This window comes from Caretta caretta, chromosome 17 (genome assembly GCF_965140235.1).
Source record: "Caretta caretta isolate rCarCar2 chromosome 17, rCarCar1.hap1, whole genome shotgun sequence".
In the NCBI taxonomy this organism is placed as follows: domain Eukaryota; kingdom Metazoa; phylum Chordata; order Testudines; family Cheloniidae; genus Caretta; species Caretta caretta.
In genome coordinates, this window is record NC_134222.1 from 3,568,367 (window position 1) to 3,583,698 (window position 15,332).

At 43.1% G+C, this 15,332-nt stretch overlaps 2 protein-coding genes across 15 annotated transcripts in view; one reads left to right on the top strand and one right to left on the bottom strand.

Moving 5' to 3' along the window:
- Window positions 1-5,267, bottom strand: part of NCOR1 (nuclear receptor corepressor 1) — a 115,092-nt gene extending 109,825 nt beyond the window's left edge. For 11 of the 12 annotated variants that reach the window (XM_048823629.2, XM_075120947.1, XM_048823628.2 and 8 more), the window contains exon 1: window positions 5,136-5,267. The gene's annotated coding sequence lies outside the window, so the exon portion shown is untranslated. The remainder of the gene's footprint in view (window positions 1-5,135) is intronic. The other variant, XM_048823626.2, reaches the window with a different exon arrangement.
- A 4,902-nt stretch (window positions 5,268-10,169) lies between these two features.
- The window catches only part of PIGL (phosphatidylinositol glycan anchor biosynthesis class L), a 92,290-nt gene continuing 87,127 nt past the window's right edge, over window positions 10,170-15,332 (top strand). Inside the window, exon 1 of one of the 3 annotated variants that reach the window (XM_075120931.1) lies at window positions 10,170-10,488. In XM_075120931.1, coding sequence (XP_074977032.1) covers window positions 10,236-10,488 — 253 coding nt within the window. In that variant the 5' untranslated portion in view covers window positions 10,170-10,235. The remainder of the gene's footprint in view (window positions 10,489-15,332) is intronic. The other 2 variants (XM_075120932.1, XM_075120930.1) reach the window with 2 other exon arrangements.

Sequence of the window (15,332 nt, forward strand, 5' to 3'; positions counted from 1 at the left end):
CATTGCCTCTGTTGGTTTACTAAATTAGGTAAAATAGTGTATCTTGAAATAATTTAGTTTTCTTGAAAAAATGGAACTTTCAAAAATTATAGCCTTTCATTAGTACAATAATAATCTCGAGGTCATATACAGTATATTGCACCCCATCCACAAAAAGCTATGGGATTAACACTTAATAGTATATTTAAAATACTATTAAGGTCTACAATAAAAGAGTAAAGAAACCACAGAATCCTTACCACTAATAAATATAGATAGTTGTCCTTTCAAGAGATATGCAAAGGCATGTAGAGGTGGGCCCTTGGGTATCGAGCACAGTGTTTCACAGAGTGCAGAGGAAAATACAAATTCAATTAGGCTCAAGACAAATTCAGGCTTACACTCTAGATACACAGACAATATTCTTTAAAATTAGAATTTCAAAGAATTTAAAAGCAATACCAAACTTCTTGTCAAATACTCTATACCAAATTGAAAAGTGGCATGCCAGAGAAAAGGATTATTTCTATTTATTGTGTTAAGTACCGAGTTTGAGGCATGTGCTATTTAAAAGGAAGAATGAACAGATACACATACAACCCTTTTGTAAGGATCAGACCAGTAGAGGTACTATGTTGATGGTGTGACAAAAAATAAATAAGGCCACAAGTTATACTCTTCTTACATGTTTCAGAGTAGCAGCCGGGTTAGTCTGTATCTGCAAAAAGAAAAGGAGGATTTATGATACCTTGAAGACTAACAAATTTATTTCAGCATAAGCTTTCATGAGCTACAGCTCACTTCATCAGATGCATTCAGTGGACACCCAGTATATCAGAACAAAAGCATCTAATAATTAGACAATATTTTAAAAGAATGTACGGTTTCAGAGTAGCAGCCGTGTTAGTCCGATGAAGTGAGCTGTAGCTCACGAAAGCTTATGCTCAAATAAATTTGTTAGTCTCTGAGGTGCCACAAGTCCTCCTTTTCTTTTTAAAAGTATGTATTAATCCATGATAAAAATCTACAATGGATACCAATCAAGGATGTGCTTTTTTTAACTGAAAATATTTCTCCTAAATCTTGTCATGACTAAGAATACTAATTAGTTGTAGGTTGCGGTTTTGCACCATTACCCACTCACCCTTTTTTTTTGGATGAATAGAGTTTTGTAGTTGTAATGAATTTAACCTTCTAATGTCTCCAAATAAAATATGAATCAGTAGGTATACACTTTAAGATGAGGGATAGGTAAGTAAGTTAAAACCATGTTCAGCATTTGTTAGTCATCTGCCTTGAAATGAGGATGCTCTCATAAATGGTCTGCCAAGTTGTTGCCCTTCATGGCAGCTTCAGTAAAGTCTCTATAGAAATTCTTCTGATAACTTACCACCAGTTTCCCTAGAGCAAAATAAGTAAATAAACAAACAAACCTATGGAGGCTATTTTTCCCCTCTTTCCCCAGGGATGAATACATACAGTATCACTTCAAGATGACTGCTGACAGGATTAAGCAAATTCACTTCCCCTGAACTAGCAGAAGGAAACAAGAAAATGACTAAGAAGCCATCACACCATGATGGACAAGTCTTCTATTTCTTCTAGAGGTATTCACACAAGGACAGTGAGAAAGTTCTTATTTTCAGCTTTAAATAATCTGGTCAGCCAAAGCACCCAGGATTTTTAAGTCCAGCCAGCAGTGATTAAATTTTATTTGTCTGGACTGAGTTTTTCATTGTTTCAAGCAGTTGCACAATAGGATTTTTTCAGAGATTGACTAATGCACCTTCATACAAATATAAGATCTCTATTTTGCAATAACCTTTGAAGTCAGTCACTTTAAAAAAACCACATAGACCAACATCCTCCTCAAGCATTAAGAAACAAAAACATTGCATATCAAAGCAGTCTAGGACTAATTGGGCAGCACTGTTTAAGTGTTTTGGATATGTGGTGATTCAAGGACATACAAGTTCCCTCCGAGTATCCTGAGAGATCCTTAGCTCCAAAGTAAATTGGAATTCTCTGCATGTAGACTAATACTCCAAGGTGAAGCTCCATAAGGTCCAGGTGACTTCAAACTCATAGCAATTTATCAGTGAGAATGGATAAAAATCAAGGCAACATAGTGAAGATTTTAGCATCGTACACAACATCGTTTCTAGACAGAGAAGCAGAGAATTTCATTGAGCACATTCCGGACTATTTGCATAATTTAGAAAAAGACCAAAGTAAATATTTACAGACAGCTATGGTGCACAGGTCAGAATTTTCATCTGGATCATTTACAGTGGAAGGACTATGTGGCACATTAAGTTAATTTATTCATTTTTCACTTGTGACTTTGGTTCAGATTTCACAAAAGTTCAAAAATGAGTAGAAGAGCATCAGACTAGCATTCAGGAAACATTTGTTCATGTTATGGAACCGCTATACAGGTAGTATTCTTACTTATTATTGTGCTGCACTGCACTTGCATGCATTGTACCTGGCTTCCAACTTCAATGACCATTAACTTTTTTTTTTTAAAGTTAGCCATATGTATTAAAAGAAAAACTGAATAATATTTTGGCTACTTCAGGAAACCCCCAACGAAAAAGCAAATTTAAGGAGAGCACAAAAAATAAAGAGAAAGACAAGCAAAACATACTGCACACAAAAATGGCCCAGAGCTTTTAAGGAAAATTAGACCCACACCGAACGAAGAGAGATATGACTAATGTTATGCAGAGAAAAAGTTAATGTGACGGTCAATAAAAACACAATTCTGGCTGATTTTAATTTACTGTTACAAGTAACAATTAAGAAATATAACTGAACGATTGAGAGAATTTTTTTTTTTAATTGTGCATTTGACAGCACTTTGTATGGAGTCCATTTCCCCTGTTTGTAAAAGTCTCTCACTCACACTCACTGGGAAGATGAATATTTTAGAAGATAGAAAGATGTAATTATAAGGCCACAACAACTGGTGAAGAGAAACTGAAGAAAGAGATTCAAAGGCAGGTGTAGCTACTATGACCTTATTTTTTTGAAATCAGATTTCTAGTTGAGAGTATCCCTTTAAATAAAAAGACCAGATTAACAGAATTCTAATGCAAAATTCAATTCAAATATCAGAAAGCCTGGTGTGGATGACAAAAAAAGTAACCTATATGGGTTCTGAGAGCATTTAGAATATATTAATTTCTATCCTGCTAAGACTATGATATATTTTGATATTTTAGCATCATCCAACCCTTCATTACATGTTCAAAATACATTCTTGTCATATATTATCTATATTGTATTCTAACCTACTGAATACATTAAACTAAATAGGAAAAATATTTTAATTGCAGCACTTTCTCTGTCCACTTCCAAATGCAAGTTATAACTCCAACAGCAAGAAAGCTCCCAAATGTTGCTCATTCCCAGGCATCATTAGTACATTTAGACGAGCAACAACATGCAATACACTTTCAAATGAAAAAACAAATTGCCCTGCAGATTAATTTATATCAAAAATTTAACCTCACCAGGGAATCTATATGAGAGAGCAATCCCAAGAAAAATTAACGGCACATTCACAAATAATTTCAATTTAAAATAGCTACAAAGAATCCTCTTCTCTGAACTTTCCTAGCTTTAGGACAAGTTTGTACCTTCCCGCAACACACACACAAGATTTCAGCAGACGAGAAATCCACTTCAAAATATTATATACTTTTTCAAACTTCATGGTTGTTCAGGCAAGAAGAAATAGCAAAACAACTGGTGTTCTACTATACAGACTAAGGCCAACAAAAAATAAGATCTGGACACAGTCCTTATGCGAACAAACATACTACCATAGTATCTTTTTTATTGAGGTCCTCATCACAAAATTATCACTATGTTAAAGAGATAATATAGCACAACTTCTCCTCAAATAATAAAATCTACAACAAAAAATAAAATGAAATACATAAATCCAGTACAGGTCCAGCACTCTTTACCCATGGACTCCATAGGTTTAAAATAGCATACAATGTAAATATATTGACGCAAAGCCGACCATTCCAAGTTAACTCACTAGTGACAAGGAGAAATAACTACAACCTGGATCCACTATTGTTTTTTCACTTAGGTTACATAGCTTTTTGCAATGATGAAGTAAATAGGATTGTTAAAGACCACCTTTTTCTAAGCATGAAAAACAAGAACTTCAGACAGCAATAACAGTTTATTCAGCCCTGCATGTGTATTTACGCTGGTTTAATATTAAGAGTGGGTAATGTTAAACAGGACTGATGACCAATTACAATTAACACAATATACTTATACACAATAGCAATAACTAGTTTTGAAGAGCAGCAACTGACTAGGCACAGTCTACCATCAACTTTGGACAATTACAATAAGCCACCTCCATTGTTTCCTGCAACACCACACAGATGACAGAGACTGGGGATATTTACAGATCCTGAATCAACAATTCAGTGTCGGCATCGGCAGCAGCAACCCCGCCCCCACCCCAGTGTGGGACTAGGGCAGGCAGCTCTGGGGCAGTAGCTGCACTTTCTAATCTGCAGCTTCTGTAACCAGGACATCTCCAGAAACTAACTACAGTACATCGAACAATCCACGCTCCTCTCCACGTTCCCAGAGGGTTGAGTTTTCGGCACCCCCTCCCAAGGAGGGACCAACATCCAGGAGAAGAGCGATGCTCGGGAATGTCTCCAGAAACCTCTTGGTAGTAGCCAGCCCTGCTACACCCCAGGCCTAATTCCCTCATCCCCAAACACCTACCCCACCCCCGCTTCATGCTCGTCCCCTGCTACCCCCACCTCCCCCCGAGCCATTCACAGCTCCCCCCCACCCCGCCACCACCTCCCTATGGGCGAGCTTCTCTAGCCCCCCCCGCTGAAATCCCCTCCAGCCCCCCTTCCTCTGCAGCCCTCCCCTCCCCCACCCTGCCCCTCCCATGCCGGCCCCACCCGCTCTCCCTCCTCTCCTCGCCCCACCGCTCCGGGGGGGTGGCAGCCGCACATTACCTGTTCTCTGTCCCCGGGGAGGAAGGGAACGACCAGGAGCCCCCGCCTCCGCCTCCTTACAGCCGCCGCGCTAGGCCCCGAGGCCCGAAACGGCGGCAGCGCCTCCCCCGCAGTTGCCCGGAGAAACCCTCCCCCTCTTACCGGCAGCGCGGCGCTGGAACGGAGCAGACGGCCGACTCGAGCTAAGGTCGAGACTCGCGGAGTCTCTCACCTCAGCCTCAGCTCCTCCGTCGCCGCCATCTTGTTTCCCCTCCCCCCGGCTCGGGCGGCTCCTCCCCCTGTGGCCGGGTCCTAACAGCTACATAACAAACCCGCACAGCCAGGGGCCCGTTTCTCGTTTTCTGCCCGCTGTCAGGGTCAGATCACGAACACTCGGCCTTTTCCCAGTCTTCCTGGGAGCCCCAGTAACACCGGACCGGGTCGACCCGTTCCTGGGCAGCGGAAGGAGGGGGTGTCACTATACCACTGCCAGGACCCGTCGGTCTGTGCATTGGTAAAGGACTCCCCCCCCTCATGGGGGGGAAGGAGCGGGGTGCCCGCGGCATGGCCATAGGGGAGCCTCGCGGAGCGAGGGAGGCCGCCTTCGCTGTTTAGTGGGGAGAGGCCAAGGGCGGGCACTGACTCTGGGGGAGCTGAGACATGGCCAGAGGGTGGGGGCAAGGACATCATGGGGAACTCACCGTGGGAAGGAGAGAAAGGACATGGGGCAGGTGCCAGCCATTGAGAGTGGGTGGGGACACTAAGCGGCGGGGGAGAGGGTTCCAGTGTGACACTTGCGGGGGAGGAGGGGGGTTGTAGTCATCTGTGGCCTTTCACAGGACTTGTGTTGCGCTAACGCGACCAGACCGAGTGTTGTCATCTCAAAATTAGCAATTCTAGCGCCTGATGATGCGACCTGTGCATTAAATATTAGCGGGTGAGCGGTAGTTCTGTTTGCCAGGGCCGGGCGTGCAGGAGCAGAGCCTGCAATAGACAGATGATCCTTTTATTTTTATGGCGATATTTTATTCAGCTAAGGGGATCATAGCCAGAAAAACTGTCTTTCCACACACACTCCAAATAAGGTCAAATTAATATGTTTTATAATAGGTGAAATGTTTGTCAATGCTGTATAGGTTGGGGCTGGGGGGTATAAACAGAGAAGGCAAATCCACGTACCAAATCCAAATACCATACATGCACAATGCCAGTGTGATTAAAATAAGAGTGAATACAGCAAAGGCGAGAAAAGAGCTTTACATGTTATCAATGCAAACAAGATGTTTTTAAAAATCCATCTGCAAGGCTGTTAAGATGTGAAAATTTGAATGAGTGAGAAATTAATTATTCCAATGAAAGGAGCACAGCAAAATCCTTCAACACAAGTGAAATATCATTTTTAGAACTACCTTAAAAATGAATCCTACATTAAGGGAGTCACGCTCTGAAACGGAATGAGACTTGGCAAGTCTTCAATATATTTTACACCGTGTGAATGTTTCATACATGCTGTATAGGTTGAGGGGCAAGGGAAGAAAGGGGAAAAAAACCCAGAAATAGTCCTGCCAAGTCTCAGTTTCAGGAAGACTCACATTTTGTAATGAATTTTGTGCTATTTTTCTCAAGCCTCTCCCTCTAGTGAGGAAGGGTTTTTTTTTAATGTTTTAGTGAGGCAATTAAAATGTCAGTTTTTCTTTTTAAATACTCCTTTTTCAAATTGCCCACTGCAAATAAATTATCTGATAATTTTTTTAGCATGCTATTTTAATTGTGATAACACCACAGAGAGGTCCCAATTCTCAGGCATTCTTCACAGGAAAAAAAGGAGTGAGAGTCTCTGTTTCCATGCTCACATAAGCAGCACTGAGTGTGAAGGGCCCTGTTTCAATGTTTGTGGGGGGTGAGGGGCCATATAATTACTGCAGGTATTTATTTTGTGGTTGACACTGTAACAGCTGGGTGTACTTTATTATTTTTATTATTATTTTTATTATATTTTAAAGTATTTATATTGCAGTATTGGGACCCCATTGTGTTAAAGTGCTGTACCAAGTTTGAGATCAGACAGTCCCTGACCTAAAGAATTTACAAAATATAATACCATACCTGCAAACACTTACATGGTTAATTTTCTGGACTGTGAGTGGTTCTATTGATTTCAATAGGTTTACTCACAGTGTGTAGAGTTAAGCATATGCACAAATCTTTACAGCTTCAGGTCCTAAATAGACAAGATAAAACAGTAAAAACAAGATGAGTTACTGGTAAGATGTCAAATGTACATCTATTTTTAGTTTTTGGCTTTTTTAACGTTGGTTTTCCCCCAACTGTGGTCCTTATCCTGCTCTACAACCCTATGTCCAAGTGGTTCAGACCTTACCCTTGCTGACTACTCTTCTACCTTGCACATCCCCAGGAAAAACATTAGTAATATATTTTATTACTTTTCTAATGATAATTTATATCTTTTTTCCTGTTTCTCTATTCCCTCCATCTCCTTCTCATGGTAACTTCAACCTCTAATCAGCACCCAAATGCCTTCTATTTCATGTTGTCACAGTTAAAATAGTTGTGCATCACAGAGGTCTGAACACATGTAGAATCTCTGAAGGCGTACGCTCCTCTTACCTTTCTGCTCCTTCAGCTCTATATGATTTAGAAGATTACAACCAACTCACAGGGTTTCTGTAATCTACATTAGAAGGCAGCAATGGGATAAACAAATTATATGACCTCAAATCCTACATTTATTATATATTATATTTACTATTATTTAAGTGTCAACTTCATGTATTTGGTGCTGTCCAAGACACAAATAATAAAGACAGTCCTTGCATCAAAAAGTTTACAATGTAAGGTCATAATCCTGCAACTAGATCTGCATGAGTAGATCTTAGATTTCAGTACAGTTCAAGGGTCCATCGACTTGGCCCTGACTGCAGGATCTCATCTGAGCCTCCAAAGCAGGAGGGAAGAACTTGGTGTGTAAGCTCTTTGGAGCGGGACTGTACTTCCTATGAGTCATAGAATCATAGAATATCAGGGTTGGAAGGGACCCCAGAAGGTCATCTAGTCCAACCCCCTGCTTGAAGCAGGACCAATTCCCAGTTAAATCATCCCAGCCAGGGCTTTGTCAAGCCTGACCTTAAAAACCTCTAAGGAAGGAGATTCTACCACCTCCCTAGGTAACGCATTCCAGTGTTTCACCACCCTCTTAGTGAAAAAGTTTTTCCTAATATCCAATCTAAACCTCCCCCACTGCAACTTGAGACCATTACTCCTCGTTCTGTCATCTGCTACCATTGAGAACAGTCTAGAGCCATCCTCTTTGGAACCCCCTTTCAGGTAGTTGAAAGCAGCTATCAAATCCCCCCTCATTCTTCTCTTCTGCAGGCTAAACAATCCCAGCTCCCTCAGCCTCTCCTCATAAGTCATGTGTTCCAGACCCCTAATCATTGTTGTTGCCCTTCGCTGGACTCTCTCCAATTTACCCACATCCTTCTTGTAGTGTGGGGCCCAAAACTGGACACAGTACTCCAGATGAGGCCTCACCAATGTCGAATAGAGGGGAACGATCACGTCCCTCGATCTGCTCGCTATGCCCCTACTTATACATCCCAAAATGCCATTGGCCTTCTTGGCAACAAGGGGGCACACTGCTGACTCATATCCAGCTTCTCGTCCACTGTCACCCCTAGGTCCTTTTCCGCAGAACTGCTGCCTAGCCATTCGGTCCCTAGTCTGTAGCTGTGCATTGGATTCTTCCGTCCTAAGTGCAGGACCCTGCACTTATCCTTATTGAACCTCATCAGATTTCTTTTGGCCCAATCCTCCAATTTGTCTAGGTCCTTCTGTATCCTATCCCTCCCCTCCAGCGTATCTACCACTCCTCCCAGTTTAGTATCATCCGCAAATTTGCTGAGAGTGCAATCCACACCATCCTCCAGATCATTTATGAACAAAACCGGCCCCAGGACCGACCCTTGGGGCACTCCACTTGATACCGGCTGCCAACTAGACATGGAGCCATTGATCACTACCCGTTGAGCCCGACAATCTAGCCAGCTTTCTACCCACCTTATAGTGCATTCATCCAGCCCATACTTCCTTAACTTGCTGACAAGAATACTGTGGGAGACTGTGTCAAAAGCTTTGCTAAAGTCAAGAAACAATACATCCACTGCTTTCCCTTCATCCACAGAACCAGTAATCTCATCATAAAAGGCGATTAGATTAGTCAGGCATGACCTTCCCTTGGTGAATCCATGCTGGCTGTTCCTGATCACTTTCCTCTCATGCAAGTGCTTCAGGATTGATTCTTTGAGGACCTGCTCCATGATTTTTCCAGGGACTGAGGTGAGGCTGACTGGCTTGTAGTTTCCAGGATCCTCCTTCTTCCCTTTTTTTAAAGATTGGCACTACATTAGCCTTTTTCCAGTCATCCGGGACTTCCCCCGTTCGCCACGAGTTTTCAAAGATAATGGCCAATGGCTCTGCAATCACAGCCGCCAATTCCTTCAGCACTCTCGGATGCAACTTGTCCGGCCCCATGGACTTGTGCACGTCCAGCTTTTCTTAATAGTCCCTAACCACCTCTATCTCCACAGAGGGCTGGCCATCTCTTCCCCATTTTGTGATGCCCAGTGCAGCAGTCTGGGAGCTGACCTTGTTAGTGAAAACAGAGGCAAAAAAAGCACTGAGTACATTAACTTTTTCCACATCCTCTGTCACTAGGTTGCCTCCCTCATTCAGTAAGGGGCCCACACTTTCTGGTGTGTCATCTAGCACATTCTTGGGACTATAGCAATACCAGTTATTATAAGCATTGTTAATCATTTCTTGCCAACAAAGCAAAATACATGCATTGGTAGAGGTGATTTTAAAGGGTGGGGTGATAGCCACATGCATGTGAGGCCCATTGTGGCCTTGGTGTGGCCTTTTCTGATGTCCCAGTGGGAGCCTGTGTAGTGGGGGGATATTGGTGAGGCTGGAGCTCTTTTCTCTGTGCATGAATCTTTTCTGGGTGGAGTTCCCGCAAGGGGCTCATTTTCCCCTCCCCAAGGGGGGGGGCATCTGGTGGGCCAGTTCTGGGGCAGTGAAGGAGGAGAGTGACCCCTGCGTGTTATCCCTGTCACTCCCTTCTGGGTTCACCCAAAGAAGAGAGCCTTGCTCAGGGAAAAGCCCTTTCGAGGCGCGGAACCTTTCTGCCGCTCGTCCTTGTTCCCGCCCGGAACGACCTGGTCCCTTCCGGTTTCGGTCGCTATGGCGCTGGCGCCGCTGGGTTCGATCCTGGCGGCGCTGCTTACGCTTCTGTGGCTGGGCTGGCGCTGGCTGCGAGGACGCGGCGCGGGTTGGGGACACCGAACCCTGTGTGCGGCGGGACCAGCGCGGGCCGATGACGTTCGTGCCCTGGTCGTGACGGCGCACCCTGATGACGAAGCCATGTTCTTTGCTCCCACAATCCTCAGCCTGGGCAGGTTTCGGGCCCAGCTCTGGCTGCTGTGCTGCTCTTCAGGTGAGGAATGGGGAGGGTGGGTCTGGCCAACGTTGACCGGCTGAGGGAAGTGCCAACACACTGCACCCAGTGACACCACATGCTGTGACATCATCGTGCCGTGACGTCATTACCCGGTGTTGTATCCCATGGTGACATCACCCAATCAGGCTTTTGTGTTGTAGCCAACATCCTCATGATATCACCCCGCTTTACAATGATACAATGTAACTGAGTTGTGTCATACCCCAGGTTGCCAGTTTTGCTTGGACGTATTCCTGGAGTTTTCATCACATGATATAATCTTTAATTAAAGATTAATCTTCAGTTCCTGGAGCCAACAGGACAATCCTGGAGCGTCAACAACCCTAGTTTACCACATCAGGACTTCAGGACACCACGCTGTATGTTACAACTTCACAATGTTATGTGTGGCCTTGTAGTAGATGTGCACTCCATTATGAAGTCATTGTCCCATCATGATACATTGTAGCACTGCTTCCAAAATATCAGCACAGAGTGACAAAACACAGTATTGCATGCATTAAAACATCACCATGCTATTCAGTTCATAGTGCTCAAGAAATCACTGCACTCTAACTAACCCTAGTTTGATGCAATCCCCACTTGACAGCAGGCTAGAACATGTATCATTTAATGGAAAGTGGGCAGTGGTAACTCATGGGGACCAGTAGAGAGGCTAATGATTAAGGTGTGGGAGGGTGGGTACATCCAGAGGACCATTCCACAAATCCTGAAGTACTAGTACTGTGATAGATATCAGTGGTTAGGAACTACTGGTAAGAAGTATAATAAAACTATATCTGATGTAGTGAGTTCCATGCAAATTGTACCTCCCAAAACACTTTAAAATTAATTAGATAATAATGCAAAGAAATGAAAAGAAAGACATTTAGTTGTGTAGACGCACAAACATATGATTGTTTATAAAACATTATAGTGTGAATGGCGCTGCACAGACATAAAAGATAGGGTTCCTGTCCCAAGGAGATTATAATGTAAGTTAAGGATCAAGAATCTTTTTGTCATGAATTTCCTTATTAGAAACTATATAGTGTCAAATGCACATCTGAGTCATTTTTTGATGGGAGAAGGGTCCCTCTGTAGGTCTCAAGACTCTAGGTAGCTCAACTCTTCTGTTCCCAATTCTCAAGCCTTTAAGTCATTAAACCTCTCTAGGTGAGAAGACCTGGATGGAGTATTTGGAGCCCATTGGTGTTACTCTTTTATCAGTCAAAGTCTGTCACCCATCCAGAGCTGAATATGCAGCCTCCAGTGTGTTGCTTGCTGGCTTGGATCATGAGAGACCAGAACTGGACCCCATTTGGCTTTCTCACAACTGTGCAGAGAGGTTAGCACAGTGCCACCAAGCCAGCTCAGTCTAGAGCATTTCTTATATATAAGGCTACGTTTTAGTCACAGGCATTTTTAGTAAAAGTCATGGACAGGTCACGGGCCATAAACAAAAATACACGGGCCCGTGACCTGTCCATGACTTTTACTAAAAATATCTGCCCTGACTAAAACTTGGGCAGGGGGCTGTGGATGCTCTGTGGGGGAGGGCAGTCCGGGAGCACCGCGGGTGCTGGGGAATGTGGCTGAGGGAAGGGGGGGTTGGTGGGACTGGCAAGGGCTTCCTACCCAGCTCCGCATTCCTGCAACTCCTAGGCAGCAGAGGCAGGGGAACCACAGTCAATGGGAGCTGTGGGGGCGTGGCCTGCACGTGCGGGCAACGCCCGGAGTCCCTCCACTACCTAGGAGCTGCAGGGGAGGCCATGCAAGTGGGAGCCAGGGAGCCCCCCACCCCGAGGTAAACTCCCCCCCTACATTCCCCAGCCCCTAGCCCTGAGCCCGCTCCCACACACCCAAATTGCTGCTGCTGGCCCAGGGGCTGCCCGGATTGAGCAGCCTCTGAGCAAACATCAGCCACTGCAAAAGTCACGGAGATCACAGGAAGTCACGGAATCCATGACCTCCGTGACAGACTTGCAGCCTTACTTATATACAGGTATACTGCTATTACACACGCCTTTCCCAAAGAAGTAAATCTTTTTTTGTAATCAATTTCCTTAAAATCATTGGCAATAGTCTTGTTATAGAGATTTCGCACATATCAAAAAGTGTCTTTTGTGCTGCTTCAGATTAATCACTCATGTTTTTTGAAAGGGAACTGCCCTTGCAAGGGGATGGACTCAGAGATCTTTTTCATTTCATAGTAGGATCCTGTGATCCAAATGGTTGGTCCTTCATTTGTTTGTGCAATAGACGAGGCTGATCAGATACTGTATTAAGGTTCCCATTATTTTCTTCTGTGAAATTTTAAAATGGAGGCAAAATGGCTATTTAGAAACCATCACACTTGCAATTGTCAGATCACAACCAAAAATGCCGCTAGAATGCATTGAAATTAGAGCACTGTGAGCAAATTGTTATTGGTCACACAGTCCAGGGTGAATAACTGGTGGCACGAACACCCCAATAGCTCTCTTTAGTAGCTGCCATCCTATTGAGAGAGTTCCATGGATGAGGTTCAGGAATACTCGCCACTCAATGCTTTTCAGTAGCAATGGCTGCCCAATAATGCTATTTTGCATTTATGTAGTGCCTGTCATCCTAAGGTATTTCACAAATGGTGGATCACATTCTGTTCTCAGATATATATGAATCTCACCCCACAACTTCAGTGGAAGTTGTGTGTGTGTAATCCAAGGACAGAAATTGGCCCTGTATACATACATTGTCACTGAAGCATAGCTCTCTCTGCAGTGGAGGTCAGCAACTCACTAGCACACAGCACATTGCATAATAGCAGAGTAAATTTTGGCTGAGGAAAATCCTCACTCCTTCCAGTAGTATCCTGGGATCATTAAGACCCAAGAATAAGAGACAGAGATTCTGCTTCTAAAAGACTCTCACCCAGTAAACTGTACAGATGTATTTAAATCTGCCTAGGAAGGATGTAGGTTTGAGTTGATTCTGCTGGGATCTGAGCCTCTTCCTCCAGGAAAGCTGAAGAGTTCCAACCTGATGTTTAGCTCAGTAAATCATCCCTTCCATGGATGATCAGTATCAGAGCCTCCTGAAGATACACATTTCTGGGCTGCAGTAAGAGTCTAAATTTCATTGTGATAAGAAAAGTTGTCTCTTCTGAGGTTAATGTTTCACTCTGAGCATCATATGAAGCTGATTTTGGCAGCTCAGATTGTAGCACTTCACCAGATGAATGCCAGATTCTGATGACTCACCTCACAATAATAAAAAGTTCCGTGTAGTTCAGAATAGCTGACTGCAAACTGGAATCACACATTAAAACTCTGCAGTATTTTTTCATTGTATTGCTTGGAAGTTATAAGCTGCACAGGGCAGCACGCCTTCTGAGGCCAGCTGAGCTCTAACCTGGACTTTTCATGATTCATGCTAACAAACAGACCACATAACATGAAGGCAGAATGAGAAGAAAATAATTAAATCAAGAAGCAGCCTGTATCTTAAGTTAATGAATCCTGGTTCCATGCTACCCTGGGTCCCACTGTGGCTATTATAAGTTTTCCAGAATGCTGTTTTCTAAATGCGGTTTTAACATATTTTAACATTCCTTTCTTGGTTCCGTAAATGCTTTTCAATTCTGCTCTATTACCTCCTGCATGAACGTTACTTAGTACATTTGTTTTAGAAACAGTCCAGACTTCTGAGGAATTAGTTTCTTGACACAGAGACTATAATGATAGGAAATCTCGTACGTGTCTCGTTAATTTTGACAGTGCTTCATTATTGCAGTATTCTAGTTTTAGGTGAATATTCGTGCTCATGAAAGGTGCTCATGACCACACTGGAAACTTAAGTCCTTCAATTGTTAGTTAAATCACAAGCATTAGGTAGGAATGTTTCTTACACAGTACTGACACTCTGCTGTTCTGAAGTCTGAGGACCTAATCTTGAGCTAGTGTAATTAGTATAGTTCTGTTGAAGTCAGTGCAGCTACACTGATTTATGCCAATACAGAGTCTGACCTACCACCTCTAGTAGTGAGGGAGGAGTTCAGTTTTTGATCTCTCCTAAGGAGTCCAATTATCACCAGTTGTGTTATAGATACTTGTCTGCCAAGAACTGGACTGCAACGTACCATCTCATTTAACGGAGGCCACCTAGCTATTGTCAAATAGTAAGCGCTTTTGGCACTCTCTCATTGGAAAGGTGATTTCCCCTGTATTTGTAAAAAGATCTTGACCAATAGTTTTAACATCATGAGATATCAGTGATTTCCATACAGGTAATGTGAGAACACAGACATCCATTTATGTACTTGCTAGAATTTCATTAGTTTACAAAGATAACATACTTTTTTACTCAAAGCATAACTAGCCTGTGGAACTCACTGCAACAAAAGATCATTGAGGCCAGGAGTTTAGTAGTAGTAAGAAAGGGATTAGGCATTTATTTATATGGATAATAAGATCATTCACTGTAACACTAAAAAGGATAAAAACATAAGAGAGCTATAAACCCTCATGCTTCAGGACATAAGCCAGCCATTAATAGATTGGGGAGGAGAGAGGAAAAAAATTCTCTAAGAGTAGGTTATTCCATAATTATCCATTATGGGCTTTCTTGCATCTTCTGTTGAAGGATCTGATACTGGTCACTGTCAGAGACAGGATACTGGACTAGATGGACCATTGATCTGATTTGGTATGGCAAATTCCTGTGTTCCAACCAAGAGAGCTCATTAATTATAAAGAGTCAAACTCTGCTCTAAGAGATGAATGTGCAACTCCATTTGGAGTCAAGGCACGAGTGTGGCTGTATTGGGTCCTAAAACTTTACACTGGGCCAAAGGGAGTGTT